Source organism: Neopelma chrysocephalum, unplaced genomic scaffold (genome assembly GCF_003984885.1).
Source record: "Neopelma chrysocephalum unplaced genomic scaffold, ASM398488v2 Primary Assembly neopelma1_96778, whole genome shotgun sequence".
In the NCBI taxonomy this organism is placed as follows: Eukaryota; Metazoa; Chordata; class Aves; order Passeriformes; family Pipridae; genus Neopelma; species Neopelma chrysocephalum.
In genome coordinates, this window is record NW_020925422.1 from 1678665 (window position 1) to 1699446 (window position 20782).

Here is a 20782-nt window from a genome sequence, read left to right on the forward strand (position 1 = left end):
CTGCTTACTTCCAGCTCCACTGTCATCAGGCAGACCTAAAGAGCTGAACTATTTTTTATTTCTTTTTTTTTTTTAATAGAAAGAAAAGATGGATTTTCTTAAAACACAGTTCTATGGTGTATAGTGAATTCTGTTGCCCAAATTCATGACTTATTAACATTCTATTAAGTGGAAAGGAAGATGGCTAGCATGGCATCTGCTTGCTCTGCTGCCAGTATGTAGGTTTGACAAAGTGAGGAGTGCAAGGACCATCTGTTGTCTTAGCATGGCCTGTTTCTAGATGTCACTCTGACTGCTAGTGGTCACGGCAGCTCTAAATGTGATTCCAGAGTGCCCTGGCTTTCAAGAAACAGCACTTTCAACGGGCAGGCTCTCTGTGGGAAACCTCCAGCAGCAATTTTCTGTGTGATTCAAATAGCTGTGTGTCTTGTTTTGCTTTTCAATAGAGCTCCTAGAGGTATTTTTCAAATCAACCTGTGGTGTAAGCAATGGAGGCAGCGGCAGGCTTGTAAGCTGCTGACCTTGTCGAGAAGGGATGAAGAGGCCTGGCAGGGAGGGGGAGAGATGCTTTCCGGCCGGCAGCGACAGCTCCTTCTCCCGTTCCTCCCGCCGGGGACTCCGGAGCGCCAGGCGCCCGCCCCGCTCGCTCGGGCAGCACCGCGGGCTGCCGCCCCCGGCTGCCCCCGCCTGCCGGGGTCGGTGGCCGCGCTCCCGGGGACGGGCGCGCTGGCCGCGGGCCCGCCCGCCGGGGCGGCGTAGGCTCCCGCCGTGCCTCCCGGCGCATAAAGGCAGGCGGCGGGGGCCGGGCAGGGGCAGCGGCTGGCGGCGGCACGGCAGCGACCGGCGGCGATGGAGCAGCCGGTGCAGACCGAGACGTGGAAGGCGCGGAGCCTGGAGGAGCTGGTCCGCATCCTCCACCAGATATTCGCCGAGGATAAAGTCAGCGTGGAGGAGGTGCAAGCGCTGATGGAGTCGTACGAGAGCAACCCCGAGGAGTGGCTGAAATACGCGAAATTCGACCAGTACAGGTACAGAATAGCACGGAACACGGAGCCCCCCGGCCGCGCAAGCGGTGCCGGCGGCGGGGCACAGCCGCGAACGGGCACCGGGGACCGCCGTGACGCAGGGCGGACACCCCCAGCCGACAGCCCCTCCGAGGGGGCGAGGGGCAGAGGCCCCGGGGCAGGGGGCGGGGGGCGCACGCCGGAGCCGGGAGGTGGCGGGGGCGGGCAGCGGGCGGGGCGGCCGCGGCCAATGGCGGCACCGGCGGCACGGCCGGGCGGCGGCACCGGGACTCCGCACCGGGGACCCGGCCCCACACCGGCCCCGCACCGGCCCCGGCGGCCCCCGGCCGCTATCCTGCCCGGGGCACCGGCGGGGCGCGGCGCGGGGATGTCCCGAGGGAGAAAGAGAAGCGTACCTAAGCAACCAAAATAGACGAATAAATATATACATAGATAAAGAGGAGGAAAGAGCCCAGGAGAATCACATCGGCGGCGCGGGTGTTGCGCGGATGCTGGGGAGGGGGCGCAGTGACCTGCGCAAAGGGGGTGTTGGGTGTCCGTGGCTGCATGTCCTGCCTTACCAGGGGGGTTTGCCGCCGGCCCCCGTGCTCCGGTCTCGTCCTTCTGCGGCGTAATGCAGGTCGAGACTTTTTGCTGCTTGCCAGTAGGAAGGAAAATACTCATAGGGTTTTAACTCGCTCCTGCTTTGTTAACAACTGATTTACTCCTTGTCATTGTTGACTTCTCTGTCTTAAACGACAAGATGAATGCATTTTATTCAAGTGTTTCCTTAAAAAAAAGAAGGAACAAAAAAAGAAAAAGAAAAAACTACCCAACAACCAAAAGCCAAACATACACCCCACACCCCAAAAACTTTTCCTTTTAAACCCTCCTATTATGCAAGCATCATTCTGGCTTGACTTTTCTTTAGCCTCCTTTCACCTCGTTTTGACCATCCTCCATCCCGGACAAATCATGAGATTCGTAACAGAACATAGGAAACTAAGCATCAGGAAAACAAAATGCGTTAACATTAGAAGAATGCATAGTAACCTTTTATTTATTTATTTATTTATAGCCTGCCAGATCTTCTGTACAGAAATAACAGCACTTGAAAATTTAGTCAAATGCTAGTATTGACTGCTTATCTTCTGACATCATAGGAAAAATATGCCTACCTGATACATACACAGATTGTGGATGCAGTGAGAGGCAGCATATAGACATAGATGTTATGCTTTGGAGGTAGTTTGTTGTGAGTAAAATAGAGGTGGTCTTATGGGGATGCTAATTTGAAAGCGTTCAGCTGACATCAGTGCACTTTCTGTGTGCCCTTGCTTGCATCTTTCAAGAGAGGCTGAGGTGTCCCATCATCCACACAAATATTTTCTTTACTTGGCAAAGTAAAGTGCAAATAGTCATGACTACAGCCAAATTGAAATTTGAAGGTCCCACTGGGTTACTTGTATCATATCAGCTAGAAGCATCAGCCCCAGATCAAAAGAGCCACGCTGTGGAAAGTAATGTATAGAGCAAGATCCCAGTTCTTTATCCAGTGACCTTTTCAATAGAACAAGATGAGCAGCAGCTCAGGGGAGGATTGCAGGAGAGAAAAAAGGAACAAATATAAGATTTTTTAAAAGAAATTTTGCTATGATAAAATTTGTTTAGAAGTAGGTGCTGGCAAAAGTTCCCTCACAGGTGCTTTATCCACACAAAAATGCTACAGTACAAGAAAGGGAACTTTCAGGAACAGAGTGAGAGGACCATGTACAGGAAGCCTGACATCTTCATTCTTTGGTTTTTTTGGCTTTGTACAAAAGAGTGCTGTGTAACAGAAGGAAAGCCAAGAATATCGGAAAAGGAACTGCAGAAAAATGTAACTATGTATTTTTCTTGTTTCATTGCAGTCCTCTGTTTCTAATTATAAGCCAGCTGCTGAAGTGACTTCATTCAATAACTATTTTGATTTGATCCTGTCTACCACTCTAGTCTCAGACTCACAGTTCCCAAACTCCAGTCATCTATGTAATGCAAAAGAAATATAATTCTAAAATATTAGATATGTACTTCTTTCTCCTTCCTAGAAAAAGAAATCTTACAAAAAAAAAAGAAATTAGAAATACAATTTCATTTTTTTCTAAGTAAAAATTGGATTTCAAGAACAAAAGAAGAAAAGGGATTTTTATATGTCACAACCTTCTTTCATAAACTTATTTGTATAATTTTGTCTTTTATAGGCATATCAGTACATTAAAGAGCAAACACTTTGTATTTCAGGTATACAAGAAATCTTGTGGACAATGGAAATGGAAAGTTCAACTTGATGATCTTGTGCTGGGGTGAAGGGCATGGCAGGTTTGTATTCAAAGACTATGGTTTTAGGAAACATATAAATCCACCATGTCTTTCACTGTCATACTTGGCTTTCTTCAGGTTCATATATCCCATCTCCTCCTTCAAAACAGACCATACTGCTGATGTGGCCTCCTGAGTTGTGTACACAGACTGTACACTTGGTTGTGTAGTCCTACAAAGTGTGAGGGCAGGACCTGTCTCTTGGAGGGTCTTTCATGGAGTGTTAGCTAAGGCAAAATAGGGAACAACAAAATTTGTGTATTTTAACTGGATATTCTAACCTCTAAATAGAAAACCTAAGGAGATGTTGGAACACTTTTTTGTTTGCTGCAATTGAACATTTACAGTATTCTTTAGGGGATGCCATATCGTCATACTCAGAGTGATATAGGAACCTAGCCCACCACCTCTAGTCCTTCTGGGCTATTCCCTTAAAGCCTGTAATTTGTGTCAAACTGTGTTTGAGTTGGATGAGAATTTGCTAGAGCTAGACTGAGACCACAGGTTGTTATTGCTTCCTACATGAAAAGGATCAGATTTTCTCATGGTTTGTGGAAGGATCGTGACAACGTGGCATTTGTAAACTGTTCTGTGCCTGAAGCAAGCTCTGGTCTCTTGGCATCTCAGTTTGTAACAAATCCCGTTGTTTGTTTACCAGAAACAGTAATGTACAAGTACCAAGTTTTTGATTGAAACTCATTCCAAGAGGATCAAATTCCCCCTTCTCCCTTGCCCCTGATGAGTGATGAGCTCTCCCTTTGTCATAATCCCATTGACTTCTATAACAGTCAATCCAATATTTAAAGAAAAAAAAAAAGCCAAAACCAAACTACATATCTAGCCCCGATATAGTCTCCAAATGCAGTAATTAAAACACACTTCAGAGCAAGAAGAGAGATCAAGTAAGCAAACAAATCAGATCCTGTTGGGTTTTCATGTCTTGCCAGGAAAATAAACAGGTTAGTGTAGCTGGTTGTACTTAGTACTATCAGAGTGAGAAGTACCGCATTTTTTTTCTTCAGCAATGCCTGTGCACCCCAGTAGTAAAGGGACCATAGAAATTAAGCAGAATTAGCTCATTTCTTCATGTTTTTGGAGCAAATATCAGGTATACTTGCAAGTTTATACCAGCCTCTGCCTGGGATCATGGTGGAAGCATCATTTTGTTTCTTGTTCTGAAGAAATTTTCTGTCCTACTCCTTCCCCTAGACTTTCTTTGTATTCCTCTGTGTCAAAGTCTTGGTTTGATCAATATCTGGCTATTTGTCCAATCCTGCTGTACGCGAGCTTATCTCAATGCCTTTCTAAAGTAGCAGTTTTAAGTAGGCATCCCTTAATGCATGACTCCTGTGCAATGGAATTTCATTCTAAGGCTTCTGTTCAAGTACAGTGTGCTATGTCATCTGTTCTGTTTGTTGTACTGACATTAAATAAGTGCATCACACTGAGTTTGGTTATTCTTTTTACATATATAGCAGCATCCATGATCACACTGACTCACACTGCTTTATGAAGATCCTCCAGGGAAATCTAAAGGAGACTCTGTTTGAATGGCCTGAGAAAAAGGGGAATGGTGAAATGACTAAGAAATCAGAACGGGTTTTGAGGGAAAATCAATGTGCCTACATTAATGGTAAGCTATTAAGCTTGTTTTGACAACTACCTACCATGAGTCCTATTCCTAAAAGAAGAGTTAATCTGCTGTCTAGTCTCCTACCTTTAACAGTATAATACTTTCTGAACAGTTTAAGATTGTGACTCTCTAGATTCTGCACAAACCTGTATTTAGATTCAGTAAAACAACCGCAAGAAAAAGGTTCTTTTAACTCACTCTTAAGATATTGCAGTAATTGCCTGACTCTCTAATATGCTGGATATCTCCTCTAGACCAAGCAGCCTTTCAGCACCACACTTCTAATGACTGAAATTGCTTGTATTGCTTGAATAGTATTTTCTAAGAAATAAGAGAACCAAAGTTTAGATAGCTTAATCACCTTGCTTTTTTTTTCCAAAGAAATAAATCTTTTGCACAGTTGTGGAAAATATATGTCAATAATGTAAAACCTGTCTATGAAATAAATCGATCAGCCACAAGCAGAGGCCCCCATTCTCAGTGCTACTTCTTGTCCAAATCAACAAAAGACTGTAGTGCTGAAGTGCAGTCTCAGCAAAATTGAAATTCCCAATCTACAAAAAATTGTCTGATTACACAGGTGTTGAGAATGACAAGGACCCCATCAGTAAGACTGCCTAGGTTCCTAAATCCATGCCATCACATGTATCTGTAGCTATTACCACTCTGTGTTATGCTGGAGGTTAACCTGGAGTAGCCATCTGGGTGTAATGTATTCTGGTGCTATGGAAGACACTGCACATCATGCTGAACAGCAATGAGTTTGACAGAACAAAGGTGAAGCATCAGCAAAGTGGGTCATCTACCTTTTATGTCATGGGTTAAATGCTGGAGGACACACCTTGTGGGGCTGAGCTTGGGAACTTCCCAGTTGGAGGGAGCCTAATGTTGGATTATGAAGTTAGCCAGGGTAAGGCACTGGGGAAGAAAGATTGGTGTTCTGCAGCCCTCTGTTGAAGGTATGCCACATTAAGTGGCACAAAATCAATAGGGCATGAAACACAAGCAGGATCTTGACACATCTGCTGATGTTCCCATGCCAGGGACAGGGGTTCTCAAATGCCATCAGGTTTTCTTACCTACACAGTTCTTTTCAATGCAAACAGCTGCAAACTGAGTGCATCTGATCCAAAGCTTCCTTGGTTGTTTTTAAAATTTGATATTCAGTTCTCTGAGGCAGTTTGGATCTCTGCCATGTTTCATAACAGATGTTTTGGTTTAAACATAACGTGTTAAACAAGCAGAAGGAAAACACTGACAGTGTAGTAAATGCCTTCATGTTTCTATTGCATGCTTCTTGGTTGGCGTTGAACTTAAATGTTAGAACCCACTAAACTCTGTTTATTTGGGTTCTGCAATAATGAGCACAGATTTAGGACTTCCCACACACACACACACTGCATCCTCTACAAATAAAGTATGTTAACAACACTTAGGTCTTACCTTTCAAATGTAGTGTTCAGAGTGTACTCATGACTCTCAGGGTATCATGCCTATGTTGCAATATATAGGTCTAGGTATTACATAAAAAATTCAAGTACAAAAGCCTGAGTTGTTTTTATAGCAGGATCATAAACTTAAATTCAAAGTCTCTTTTAAGTAACTCAAAAACTCCACTTCAGTGTAGAATGGACATGGTTTATTCAATGGATGTGATTTTTCATACCTTACATTTCTATGTAATAGCTTGATTTCTACTCCACCAATGCAGTGACCACACAACAAACAGTGCCTTGTTTTGCTACATCTTCAATTATGCTTACTATTCGGTTATGATTGGAAGTATGGCAGTCACTACTAATTTGTCACCTTATTCAAAAGAACAAACAAATTTAAATCTTGTTCTCCAAACCAATAAACTGAGAGGATTAATTGGGAAACAGATGCCTGTAGTAGAAGACAACTATACCCCCGTCCATAAGTCCATGTTGCAAATGCATGCAGCTGACTTCTACTGTGACTGTTATCCTTCTTACTTGGGTAAGGATTAGCAATATAAAGGCTTTTTTCCCCATAAAATGTCTTTCTAATTTTTAGAAACACAAACTTTCCTGCTTCTGAAGCATCTATATCAACAGCTTTCCTAGGGTAGTAAATGAACTGGAAGTCCCTTGGAAATGAGAGCTAGAAAATTACTGACAGTATGGTCTTCCTTAAGCTTCTTTATCCTGTGGTGGATAATCCAGAAGTTGTATGAACTGTGGAAGGCAGTAACTCATTTGGAATTATCAGTGTATTTAGAAATCTGTGCTAGAGAACAGGAGTCAAATTCCCTGTAGTGAGTTACTTGTTGCCCATAAAAGTGTGGGCATGCCTAATTGCTCATGAGTTTCAGTTTAGAAAGCATTTTTCCAGGCAATTAAGGTCTCCTTAGATCTTCCTGCTAATACAATTTCTCTTTCCATGCCCTGGCTGGTATAGACTCTATCGGCCTGCACCGCGTGGAGAACATAAGCCACACAGAGACTGCCGTTAGCCTGCACTTGTACAGCCCACCCTTTGACACCTGTAACACCTTTGATCAGAGGACTGGACACAAGCACAAAGTCACGATGACCTTCTACAGCCAGTATGGGGAAAGGACTGTTTGTGTAAGTATGAGATAACACAATCCTCATCCAGAACTGGGCTCTGAGCTACTGCAAGGACAGTGCCAGGGGCTGCCCTCCCGCCTGCACAGGGCAGGGTGCCTGGCAGCTCTGCCCTTCCTGGGGCAGCCCCATTTAGGACCAGCATAAAACCCGTTTCCAAGTACAGCTTGATTTGTCGATTTGCACTTCCCTTGTGTGTAGTTCCCTGCTTTGTAGCTTGCCTCCCCTTCATCATCAGGAGATCAGTTCTGAGCAGAGAGGAGGATTAATGAGAAGTTTGCTGCTAGCTAAGCATCTTCAGGCAAATGACGGTAAACGCAACCTAGTCAATGGAAAACTGTGAAGTAGCTATGTTGTTTTGGACAGCTTTAGTCAGGTGTAACATTTCCTGACTAAATTGCTCTGCCAAAGATGAAGCATCACATTTCAAGTCAGAGGTTTTAAATCTGGCAGCTTACTGTAAAGTAAAGAATTCTCTAATAAATTTAATTATTTAAAATCACAGCTTTCACACAGTAAGACTTGTTCTGAAAGGGAGAGGAGGCTAGTTGTTATCTGCATTCTTGGGCAAAGGCATGAAATTTTATTTGGATAGGAAAGAAATCTTAAGGTTATTTTTAGGGTGACCAAGCTAGGACATCTGGGAGAGGTTAATAGGATTCCTTTCAGCACTATTCCATGCATTGGGAAATATAACTACTTATACTTGGAGAAAGGACTGATTCCTGATGTTCAGCCACAGAGGTTCAAAGACTGTTTTGTTAGATAATGAACACTTTCATCTTCCATTGAATCCAGAAATTCAGGGCTCAGGAGTTTCCTAGAGTGAGTCTTTAGTAAGATCCACTTAAAGTTTTATATAGTTAACAAGTATCATGTAATTTATTTATTTGAATCCTGTCACATTACCAAACAGCTGAAACACAAATTTTGACCTTCCAGAGTTTGAAAGGTCTTTGAGAAAGTAAACTTGAATTTATAATTCAGATTTTAAAGAGTAATTTTTGTGGAAAAATGTTGAACGAAATTATTGCAAGGATTTAGTGTTTGCTTTCTTTTTAAGTCTTTATTGAATATGAAGTATGTAAGATAGTAAGTGAGACTAGATGTTTTGACTTGGACTGTTTTCCTGCTCTGATCTTAACCCTCTGGCACTGTTTGTACCTTTTGTGGGAAACTGGATCTGGCTTACAGGAAAGAGGTAAATACTAATCACTGGGTCTCTTTCATGAGTTCCTGTAAATGGAATTCCAGTAAGGGAGAAAGTGGTAGCAAGACTGGGCCATGTCACTGGCTGAAATGACTTCATTCTGCAAAACTCTTCTAGTCTCAGTGACTTGGTTTCTGGAAAGCTGACTGGAAAAGCAAATTTTCTTCTGCTTCCCAGATCATGAAAGGATATAGGAAGACAGAGAGCTATAAATTAAAAAATACCAGGAGACTAATGTAATGTATATATTGTATAATGTGTAATATATAATGTGTATCTTTTATGAGTGAGAAGATCTGCCTACCTAAAGCACATTCATTGCTTTCTCTTTGTCTTAATTATTTTGCGGGTAAAACACAAAGGTAAATCCCTAGTGACTTCTGGCCATGATTAACTCTTGATTAACTAGCTCTCCAGTAAATGCATAATAAGTTATATAGGCCTAATAATAAAAATAGTATGTGAGTCAAAAGACTTGCCCATGGAAGTAACTGGACGATTCAGGTACAAACCATAAGAATACCAATAGGAAAGTTCACTGAAGGTACAACTGATTTTGTCTTCCGTGTCTCAGCACATCAGTTCCTGCCTCCAGGAATTTTGCTGGGGGGAGGTAGTATATCTCTTTGCAACCTGTCTTCCAAGCTGTACATTAAAGCAGTTTCTGTCAAAATGAAGTAGAGTAGACTACCTGGGAGAGAACACAGCCTGAAGGAGGAAGCACTCCTCAGCAGTCCCTTCTGTCCTGGGCTTACTCATGGTCACACAGAGCCAGCCAATGGACAGGGTGATTCTGTCAGGCACATAGTGCCTTTCACAAAATTCTGATAAGAAGCACTGAAAATAAATGCTGTAAGTATTTTAAGGTCCTGAGCTACTCTGGAAACAAAGGTCCATGATGAGACTGTGAAATAGGCAGTGACTGTCTCTTTCCTTTTAGGCAACAGCAGTGCCACAGGAGAACAACTGAGAAGCACCAGCATGCATTTGCATAAGACCTGCTGAATCTTTAACCAGGGACAGAAGACTTGCATGGCTAAGGTCAACAGCCAGATATATTTTGATATGTTGTACATTGAAGAGTACAGTAGGGCAGCTTCCAGGCCACCTGCAGTTTCCTCAAGCAAATGCCGATTATGGGACACTAAGCTCACTAGTGCCATAAACTACTTCAGAGGTTAGATGCTTTGTCTTAGGCTCCTGTCAGAATTAAGTAGTTCGTTTTCTAATTCTAGCCTCTTTTTAACTGCACTTTTGATATCACACTGAGAATATCAGAAACAGGATTTTTAAACATCATCTGACACTTCTCAATAGATCTATGGGTATTTATGCTCTCAATGTAATTAGTAACTATATAAACTTCTAAGCTTCCAGTCACTTGTACCTATGTACACTAGATACAACTAACAGCAGCTTTTTTTTTAATTAAGGTCTTAATGCTCTAGGCCATCTCGATAGTTTTGTGCATATTTTATTTTTATTTTTTACAATTTAATTTTTCAGATCTTGTTTTAAATAGAAGCAGAGAAGTGCTTCATGCACAGTGATTTTCAAAATTGATTGCACAGAGATTTGGCTTTTAACAAGACTAATCATACTTAGTTCAGCTAATGCCCAGTTCCCAAAGTATTCTGTATAGTTAATGAAGAAGAAAACTGAAATAAAACTGGATTTGTGCACAGATTTCAGAGTTTCAGCATTTTTCTCCCGGTGACTAAAATATTTATCACACTTTACCAAAACCCACATTCCTCATGAACATCTAGATCTTTTCCAAGCAATACACTATTAGAAAAGACTTTAAAAAGCTGCAAGTATTTCAACCATACAAGGAATCCTGATTCCAATTAGGTTGGTAGGAGTTCTGCCACTGAGTTTGCTGATGCTTAATTTTATCCTCCAGATTTAGTCAGAAGGAAAGAACCATCTTGAAAGGAGCTAACTCTAATTAAACAAATCAAAATCAGCAGAGCTGCCTGCACTGAGGCTACCCCATTTGTTTAATGCAGATAACAAATTATGACAAGTAGAGAATTCTCATAGTCTTATGGGTGACTGCTGGTTACCCAGACAGCACTTTAAATTTTAGCAGTATTGGTTTTAGGTGAATCACTTATTTCCCTCTGTATTGACAACCCCAGAAAATATTTACTTTATGAGACCCCATTTCCAAGGAGGCTGTGCCAAATTTTCAAGAAATATTTGAGCAGTGTAACTGTTTTGGATGAACCTATGCCTTATGGTGAGAGTGTCACAGCATCAGAGATGAGCTGAGACTGCCAGTCCAGCACCCTGTTCATGCAGAGTCTCTTACAGCAGGTTGCTTAGGACTACATCCAACTGGGCCCTGAGTATCTACAAGGACTGAGGCACTGCAGCCTCTCTTGGCAAACCCTTCCAGTGTTTTACCACCCGCTTAGTTAAAAAGCCTTATGTTTAGTTGCTCCCATTGCCTCTTGTTCTCCTCACCCTTCTCACAGAAAATTAGCAGTTTCATTTAACTAACTTCAAATATAGCATATTCATCAGGTTTTTGCTTACTAGGAAATATTAGAGAATAAACTCAATAGCTTGTAGGCCACATGTTCAGTCAGGTTAGGGGAATGGAAAGATCAGAGAGACAGCCAAAAAGCACAGCAGTGATGACAGCAGCTAGCTGTACTGTAGATACAGATCCCAGCTAGTATTCCAGCTAGCCACACATACAGCTAGCAAGTGAAGCAGAGAAAACACAGGCAGAAATGATAACAAAAATCTACCCAAGTTGTCCCAAACACTGTTTAGCTATAGTAAACATGGCATCATGCGTTGCATAGGATAATACAGGAATTTCAGCATTTCAGAAGAAGGTACCTACCCAGTACTTATGTCCTTCATACCAGAAACATATGGGGGGGTAGCCTGCCCAACATGAAGTCTTCAAATACAGGAAACCTCGAGAGTAATGTCTAATTGGTTCCAGAGTCCACAGAACACCCACCACCTTTGCTACTTCCTATGCACTAGCTATGTGTCAAATGCTCTGAACAGCACAAGCATAGAGCTAACACCTACCAAAAGCAAAATTTAATCAACAAATATCATATGATATAATGAGAAATAGAATTACTTTTTCACTTACACAAATATATTCATATAACTTGTGCTGGTTGCAAACATAGAAACAAGTAATAGCAAAGTAGTATTTGTACACTGTTATGGGTTAACAGCCAAGGTATTAAACCTTCTAGCATATGAATGTATTTGAGCTTTGGACCACTGTTAACTGGCCATCTGATGAGGTAGAAATGTGCTGTAAGATGACAATTAGCTTTCATTGGGCAATGAACAGATGTTTAGCATTTCATATGCTTTCATCTGGGAAGGTGCTATTGAGGAGCGTCTCTGTAAATTGAAGAGAGTTTAACATTTATCTGGGTTACAGCTAAGATGCTTAAGTGATAAGACATACTGCCCCAAACCATTCAGGCTGGTAACAGCAGGAGAAACTCAGTCTATATATAATTTGGTGCATTAACCAAGACACAGGGAGGAAAAGTAATGCCAGGAGTGGAGTGAAGTGCAATATTTACAAGAATTCAGCAAATTGCAAGGGTTTGGTGGTTTTGTTTTTGTTTTGAGAGTCATTATTAGAAATTTTGCAAGAAGAAAAATTGTTTATCAAAGGCATGTTTTACATGGGAAGGCTCTGTCGCAAAGAGTCACCTGGAACCCATATGCCATATACAAGGGTAAGGATGACAACAGGGGCTCCTCAGGAATGGAAATGTTATCCCTGTCTGTATGGCTATGACAAGGACTAGATTCACTGAAATTTTAGGGTGTGTTCTGGGAGGGTTTCGCATACATATAACTAGCAAGTCAGTAGCTCTTTTTCTTCACATACTAAGATGTGGGATCCCTAATGCCTTCAACAGGACTTGTTGCTCAGAGAGAGTCCTTTGTTGATTAAACACAGGTTTTTAATGTTCTTGTAGATAATTGAGCCTAGAGTTACTTTGTGTCTAAATACAAAGTCTTGGCATGCACAAATCAGTTCAATTTGTTATTTAAGCCTGGGTGACAGCTGAGTCTCTTGATGCATTGTTCATCATCGTCCATTGTCAATGTACAGAGGAACACACCACAATCAAAATCCACCTTATATGTAACCTCTCTTTCATTACAGTTTTTTTCATTAAACCACAACGATACAAGATGTGCTATTCACTAGCTAATCCCTATAATTATTTTTTCACACTTGTCTCATGACTAAGGGAAAGCTGTTTTGCAAGAATAGAGCCTCTCCAAGCGTAAAAGAGGTGACCTGCCACAGTGACTCTATTTGCAGAGACGAGCAGAACAAATCAAGCAGAAGGTCAGTACTTTTCAACCATACTATATGCTCTGCTCTTGCCAGTTTAGCTCATGAAAGACTTTGCTCTCCTTGAATGTTAGTCTTATGTTCCCTGAATGGAGAGTAGCTCCATCCACTCTGTCTGGCAAAGGCAGCAAAACCACCATGGAGCAGCTCCTAGAGACTATTCATGTCACTTGTAGCTCCTATGAAGCTTTGTTCAAAAATTTTATCTCAAATCTTTGAATCCTGTGGGTATTTAACACTATGTGGTATTTCTTCAGGGATGAATGGACACCAAAATAGGGATAGACAAACTCTTGTGACCTAGTTGATCTTTCATGCATACAACAGAAGAGACATCTCAGGGTTTTTTTAACAAGTAATGAAACGTCTTATGCCTTTTCCAGATCTGTTTCCTCTTTGCTTTTACTCTCCAATTCACTAAAAACTTTTGGTACGGACAGATGAGGGCATTATTTTCTCTTAAAATTTAATTTCTTGACATCTGAGGTGTACCTTCTTCCTGTCTCATTGCAGGCTGAGAGGAACCCATAATAATAAAATCAACTCTACTTGCACTTCCCAGTATGAAAAATTTCTTTTCTGAACCACCAAGATAAAGTGTATACGCTGTTCACTGACTCCTGCTTAGGTTTATTTTTCATGCCTATTCTACTCTTTCAGGCCCCTGTGCTCTCCCCCAGGTTTAGTTTAGCTAATTGGTTTAGCTATGGCCAGTGGTTGTCGCAGGGTATCTTGTCTTGAGGCCTGGTCCAGTGGGGGAAGAAAGACGCACAAGACACACAAGACACACAAGGATAGTGAGACGAGATGTCTGCCTGCTCAGTGCAGCAGGCAGCCTTTATTGAGTTTGCCAACTTCACACACAACACAAACATATTCCCACAACAACACCCAGGAATCCAAGCACCTGCACATTATCAAACCGTCTTAACCTTGTACTCCCTGCAACCCAAGGCCGTGTCCATGGAAACCATCTAACCAGCTCCACTGCTCCCATGGAACATGGCCTCACTTTTGCACTACCTCAAACTTTAATTGTGGGGCTTCCCCCCACAAATCCCCCTTTTCTGTAGTTGTGGAGCAAAGACTGCCCGTATCATATCCTGCAGGGCCCTTTTGCAGGAACGACACTAAACAAGGCAGCATCAGCACCACAACCACAATCACCAATCTTCCAGAAGTACAAGGCCCCTCCTATTGGCTGTGCAAGGATTCCTGGCCAGATTCTAATTTCTACAAAGGAGTTCTAAGTTGCTATTACAAATTAACAACATATGTAAAATTAGTAATAACATTTAAAGGCTGATTAGGAAATAACTGAAAAGCAAGAGTTACAACTCGAAGTTCCACAAATTGAGGAGAATCCTCTTGATGAACATAACCAAAACCTCACCAGGTTCCATAAGAGTGGAATTACTTATAGTGGGAATTTGAAGAGTTCATATATCATCCAGAATAAGTACTCACTATGATTCAACAGAATCATGTTGCACACCCCTTTTTTTTTTTTTTTTTTTTTAATAATCTTGACACTTACCAAAAGTATTTGTAAGTCTGCATTTCCACACAGTTTCTCTCTCTCACACAGTCTTTTTCCCAGCATACATAGGTGGCCACCTCAGTCATCCGTCACTCACACACACATTTTAAGTATTTATTAGCTGTGTACTTCTTATCAGTCTCATTACTCGTGAGGGGAATGTACGCCACATTTGGTAACATTAAATTAGAAATCTTGTACAACTTTCCATGCAAAAGACAAGTACAACAGGAAAGGCCAGGATACCATCCTGGGAAGTTTCAAACCATTTCATAGAACAAGGACACCCTTATTTCATCACAAAATTCCAGTTTCCACTCAGGGTACGTACACTTTTCCAAAAAGAACCAGGATCTCTAGGCGACTTCTGCAGGGGGCAGGACTACCCCCTTTTGTCTTCCCTTCTTCACCTTTTCCCACTCTTTGCCCCCCCTGCGTCTCCCGTGGAGAGGGAGGGAGGGAGGGGGAGGAGGAGGAATAGAGGTTGGGTTCATTCGGAGAAAAATTAAGAAGAGGAGTTAAATTGCCTTTGGTCTCCTCATGTCGCAACTTTAGCTATGTGGTTTGCAGAAAAAGAATGATACATAGGAGGAGAGGAACAGCTGCAGATGGACACGTTCTGGGGAGGGGGGGAGGGGGAGAAGGTGGTGGTGTAAAACAGGGGAGAAGACAGACAGTCCGCCCACTGCACCGCCTAACTCTGCGGCCGCCGCTACCAGCCCACCGCCCCCCCCCCGGGCTCAGCGCTGCTGCAGGCACGCTGCCTGAAGAAGGGGGAGGGATCCCTCCCCTTCATACCGCTCGGGACCATGGCTGTCAGCCGTGCGGGGGAAACAGACCCCCCCGCTGTCCGCTGCGCTGGCCCTTGGGGCCGCGGCCGTGCCACCCGTAGCCAGCGCCGCACAGGGCACAGCGCTGCCTAAGGTCGGCGCCGCGGGCACCGGGCACGGAGTTGCCGCCGGTGCATACGTGGGCGCGCCGCTCGGAGCCGGGGCTGCCGCAGCGATCCCGCCGGCCCCCGGCTCTGCAGCCCGCGGCAGTGCGCCGGCCGGGCCAACGCACGGCACCGCAGCCGCGCTCGGAGCCGCTGCCGATGTCGACAACCTGCCGCCCCCCGGCTCCGCAGCCCCCGGCCACGCCGGGGCCAGGGCCAGGGCCGGGGTCGGGGCTGGAGCCGCTCCGCCCGGAGCCGGCATCGGAGGAGCCGCTCTGCGCGCCCGCCGGGCCGCGGGCCCCACCGCCCGCTTGGAGCCGCGCCGCGGCCGCCGCCGCCTGTGCAGGCACAGACGGACCCGGCAGCGCCGAGTCCGGGCCCAGTGCCACCCCACAAACACCCGGAGCGGGCGGACCCGGCACGGCCGCACAGCCCGGCGCCGGGAACACAGCAGCAAGCGGGCTGCGCAGTCCCGTAGCACAGCTCAGACGAGATGCAGGAAGCTTCTTAAGGTGGAAATCAGTCACAGCGTTCATAAGATCGTTTCTTGGTCCATCAGTAGCACATTCATGCCGTAGCTGTCCTTGATTATCTTGGACAAGTGCTGCCGAATCATTGGTACCGCGCCCATCCCGCTGGGGCTGCTCGGCTGCCCCCGGCCCCGCTCCGCGACCTCCGATCCTGCTTCGGCTCCCGTCGGCTCCGCTCGGCCCCTCTTCTTTAGCACTCTAATGTCCTCCCAGGTAAAGCAGCCTCTCTCCCATTCCGAAGACACAACAGTAACAAGCGACGAAACTTAGCTTGATCGCATCTAACACCAAGATGCCGTAACAAAGCTTTTCAGGCGATAAAAACACGCCTTTCGTTTGCACTCATGGTCTGCCCCCATAGTGACTAGAAAAAATTCTCAGGAGCTCACCTGTGCCCTACCAAGTGCCAGAGATGCACCCGGGCTCTCCAGGCAACTCGTGCCTTCCAAGTGTGGCAGAAACACTTGTGTTCAGGTGTAGGAAAGAATCGGATCCGGATCCTGCAGCACGCCCGCTGCTAACAGCTCCTGAGTACCAGGACCTCACTGCGCCTCGCCCCGCAGCCTAATTACCTCCGGTCGTGATACCCCAAACGACACGGACAATACTCGACAGTCTTTTTCTGGGTCCTCACACGGGGCACCATTGTCGCAGGGTATCTTGTCTTGAGGCCTGGTCCAGTGGGGGAAGAAAGACGCACAAGACACACAAGACACACAAGGATAGTGAGACGAGATGTCTGCCTGCTCAGTGCAGCAGGCAGCCTTTATTGAGTTTGCCAATTTCACACACAACACAAACATATTCCCACAACAACACCCAGGAATCCAAGCACCTGCACATTATCAAACCGTCTTAACCTTGTACTCCCTGCAACCCAAGGCCGTGTCCATGGAAACCATCTAACCAGCTCCACTGCTCCCATGGAACATGGCCTCACTTTTGCACTACCTCAAACTTTAATTGTGGGGCTTCCCCCCACAAGTGGTGGTGCAGAACATTTTAAAACATGATGATTACATGTGAATTAATGTATTTCTTATGAGATGAAACTTCATTAACCTGCTTCTTTAATTCATAAAGATTAGAGGAATGACATAAGAGGATTGTGTGGCACATGCTACTCTTATCTGGCCAGTTTCCCTGAGATTCACATGAATCTAGCTAGCATGAGAAAAACATATTCCCTGACCAGAAAGCAAAGCTTCTGCTGCAAAAGACAGCAACATCCTGGTCTCTGCCAACAGTCAGAATTCAGATTCAGACCCTCGGTATCTGTGGCTGAGAGCCACAGCCAGAAAAATAAACTTCCTCTTCTCTCCCCAGCTGAAAAAATGTCCCTGCAACACATCACCCGTTTGCAATGAGCACTTGGTCAAATAAGATTGCTGAAAAATGCTTCTTCCCTTGTTTAAATCTGAAGGTAGGTATACAGCTTTGCCCTTAAGAGAATTGCAAAACAGTTGTACGAATGCTTGGAGCCAGGTGCAGAGACCTCGTGTTGATCACTCTCTCAGTGCATGACCCTGAAAGTGCACGTCCCAAGCATAAGGACAGGCGACTCTGAGGAGCAGAAACAGCTCTGGACATTAAAGAACTTCTTCTGTAAATGCTGAGGGTCTGTTGATACTGCAAAGATCAAGTTCATTTGAGTTCTGCTTACATGTGGTTATAGAAGGTATGGTTTGAACCTTTCACTGGACTATTGAAAAAAACCTACTGGAAGGCACTCGGACCTATGGCATATAGCTATTCCTCTGTCATAACCAGGGCTCTGAATGGGCCTCGGATTGCTGTTATGAGAATATTTACCAAGCATATTCATAGGGAGAAAAACAGCATTTGTAAAAGCTTGCTTCAAGGGAAATGTGGACAATTAGTCCTATTTAAACTCAGAGGCTGGAGGAAGCCTTATCATCTTTTTGGGCTAGATCTTTATCTAATATAGGTTGGAACAGCAATGCCATTGTCAGCCAATTTACAATATCTTACACTGATTGAATCAGCCTTTACTAGTGAGTGCTTGATTCTGGTTACATTTATCACCTGAGACTTCAAGCTGTGTCCCCTCCTGAATATTGTTACTGATGAGTGAAAAGGTACTGCTTGGGAAAAGCTTTCACAGACAGTGTTTCATGTTCAGCAGGAGTCTCCAGACAACAGGCAAGTGTGAGAGGCAAATCTTCGTCCTACATCACTGTATTAGTTAAAACAAATAGCACGCCTCTCTGCTTTTGCACTTCACATTCTTGCTTCATGCAATGTAAACACAGATTAAGGAGGTCCTTTAATTTGTTGTACCTACTTTGGGGTTTTGATACCTTGCAAAAATAAAAATCTTGGGTTGGCCCCTGCTCTGTTGGCATAAAGCACTTGAAAAAAACAGCTTAAGTCATTTTAAGTTCGAGACTCCCAAACTTGGCATTTTTGTTGACACAGTAGTTAAGGCATTCTGCAAAGCAGTGCCATATTCCAATTGTAAAATTTCTCAAACCAGGTAGGAAAACAACTCGAGGTTCTCTATGAAATTGAATTGCATAAAGTACAAAAATGTAAATTATTGTTGCCCTTTCATATGCAATGTCATATGAAATATGAATATCATTCAATCCATTCCTCTATGACTCATGGAAGCATGTTATAGGTATTAGAATGTGAATCAGAATTAGAGAGAATCAGACTGTGAAGCATGAAATGAGCTAAATTTTGCCCAAGTAATTTGTATAGCCTCAATTGCTTCAGCATCCGAGCTCCTAAAAATATTTATTCCTACCGTATCAAGTCCGTGACAGATGAGTAATATCAAGTCCTTTAATTATAAGGGAATCGAGGCAAAGAGAAATTGGTGACTCTGTCAGACAGGGCAGATAGCTCTACAAAATGTTTGAAAGTCCATGCTAGTTTCCCATTCATTTAGCTCATCCGTATTTCTGTAGCTGCCTGAAAAAATATCATCTTCCACTGAGAGCTAAAATATAAGGAGAGTAAACGCTCTTAATAGAGCATGTATGTCTATGAAGACAGGCTGAGAAAATTCGGGCTGTTCAGCCTGGAGAAGAGGAGGTTGCACAGAGACCTCATAGATACCTTCCAGTATCCGAAGGGAGCCTACAGGGAAGCTGAAGAGGGACTCTTCATCAGGAATTGCCCTGATAGGACAAGGGAACGGCTTCAAACTGAGAGTAGGTTTAGATTAGATGTTAGGAAGAAATTCTTTACTGTGAGGGTGGTGAGGCACTGGCACAAGTTGTCTAGAGATGCTGTGGATGCCCCATTCCTGGCAGTGCTTAAGACCAGCTTGGACAGGGCTTTGAGTAAGCTGGTTTAGCGAGAGATGTCCCTGCCCAAGGCAGGGGAGTTGGAAAGAAGTGATCTTTAAAGTCTCTTCCAATCCATGCCATTCTATGATTTTGTAATGTATCATTCAGTTACCTCGCACTTCTGTTGTAAGACTATATAGTTGAACTAAGACCTAGAAATATTAAGTGTGCCTTTATGGAGAAAGCTCACTCTTGAAAGAAATAACATTAGATATTTTGTAGGAATCTTTGACTCTGAAGTCACAACCATTACATCCAATAAAAGCATCTTTCATAATCAAAAAGTCCCGAACTTGTGCAGGTCTTTTCCACAGAGTTGAAAATGATACAAAAAAAATGGAAAATTCTTTCCATAGACTCATACTAAAATAAAGGTGGGGTTTTGGAAGCCAGTTAGTTCTAAACAAAACAAGACCAAATATCGACTTGTCTTTGGAATTCCTTTATTTACACCTGCAGAACAGCTGGTAATAGGATCCCAAGCAGATGGGTGAGTCATGGAGTCACTGTAATATTAAATGTTTACCTTAATTATAAGGCATTTATTTGAAACAGTTGTTGCTCTCTAGCCGTAAGGGTATTCACATTGTCACTTGAAAAAACTCAAGCAATTGCAAATAAGCTGCATTTTCACAGTTATCATTAGCTTGGATTTGCAATCTCTGTTGTGAGCCAGAGATACTATATGACAGAGAGATTTCAAAGCTCAGGCTTTGCAATAGACTGCCGGCTCAGTGGGATTAACTGTGTGAAGACATTTGTACAGTTCAGTGAGGAGCAATCAGGACCAAGACTCACCAGAGGTTTAAAATGTACAGGCCAAGCAGTTACCTTCAGCTGACCATACACTTTTCAAAAGCTGGAGCCTCAAAGAAGGTTGAAGGTGCTTCTGAGCCACCACAGTCTGCAGCTTCACACAGTAAGGCACTCTGAAGTTAGTGCCAGATGTGTTACATGAAGATTAAATCATCAGAGTTCATGAGGAGCTACACATACTTTCAGCTGTTCTCAGTGCAAGGTAGAAAGTGTGCCAATAAGGTCACACTCCATAAACACTGAAGCACCAACCATCTTAACTTTCAATTTCCTCCATCAGATTTAGGATGGGAAGAAAGAAAACATTTTGAAGTTGTACTAGGTATACTCACCAACATGACAACTTGGAACTAACAGTGGTTGTTTTAACCCTCTACACGGATGCTATGACTTTGTTGTTAAATAAATACAGGCTTGAAAGCAGCTTCATGACACTAATGAAAAGCAGCACCATAATAATTTAGCAAACAGGTATTCCTG

At 43.6% G+C, this 20782-nt stretch overlaps 1 protein-coding gene across 1 annotated transcript; it reads left to right on the forward strand.

Moving 5' to 3' along the window:
• Positions 1-792: 792 nt before the first annotated feature.
• Positions 793-10482, forward strand: CDO1 (cysteine dioxygenase type 1). Its single transcript, XM_027709413.1, has 5 exons — positions 793-1028; positions 3285-3362; positions 4838-4995; positions 7417-7586; positions 9737-10482. Exons 1-5 carry the CDS (start codon positions 850-852, stop codon positions 9764-9766), a joined length of 615 nt encoding a protein of 204 aa, XP_027565214.1. The 5' UTR covers positions 793-849; the 3' UTR covers positions 9767-10482.
• The last annotated feature ends 10300 nt before the right edge of the window (positions 10483-20782 follow it).

Coding starts and splice junctions, on each gene's coding strand:
- CDO1 (XM_027709413.1), top strand. CDS start 850: ATGGAGCAGCCGGTGCAGACCGAGACGTGGAAGGCGCGGAGCCTGGAG. Junction 1,029..3,284: donor GCGAAATTCGACCAGTACAG/GTACAGAATAGC, acceptor TTTGTATTTCAG/GTATACAAGAAATCTTGTGG. Junction 7,587..9,736: donor ATGGGGAAAGGACTGTTTGT/GTAAGTATGAGA, acceptor CTTTCCTTTTAG/GCAACAGCAGTGCCACAGGA.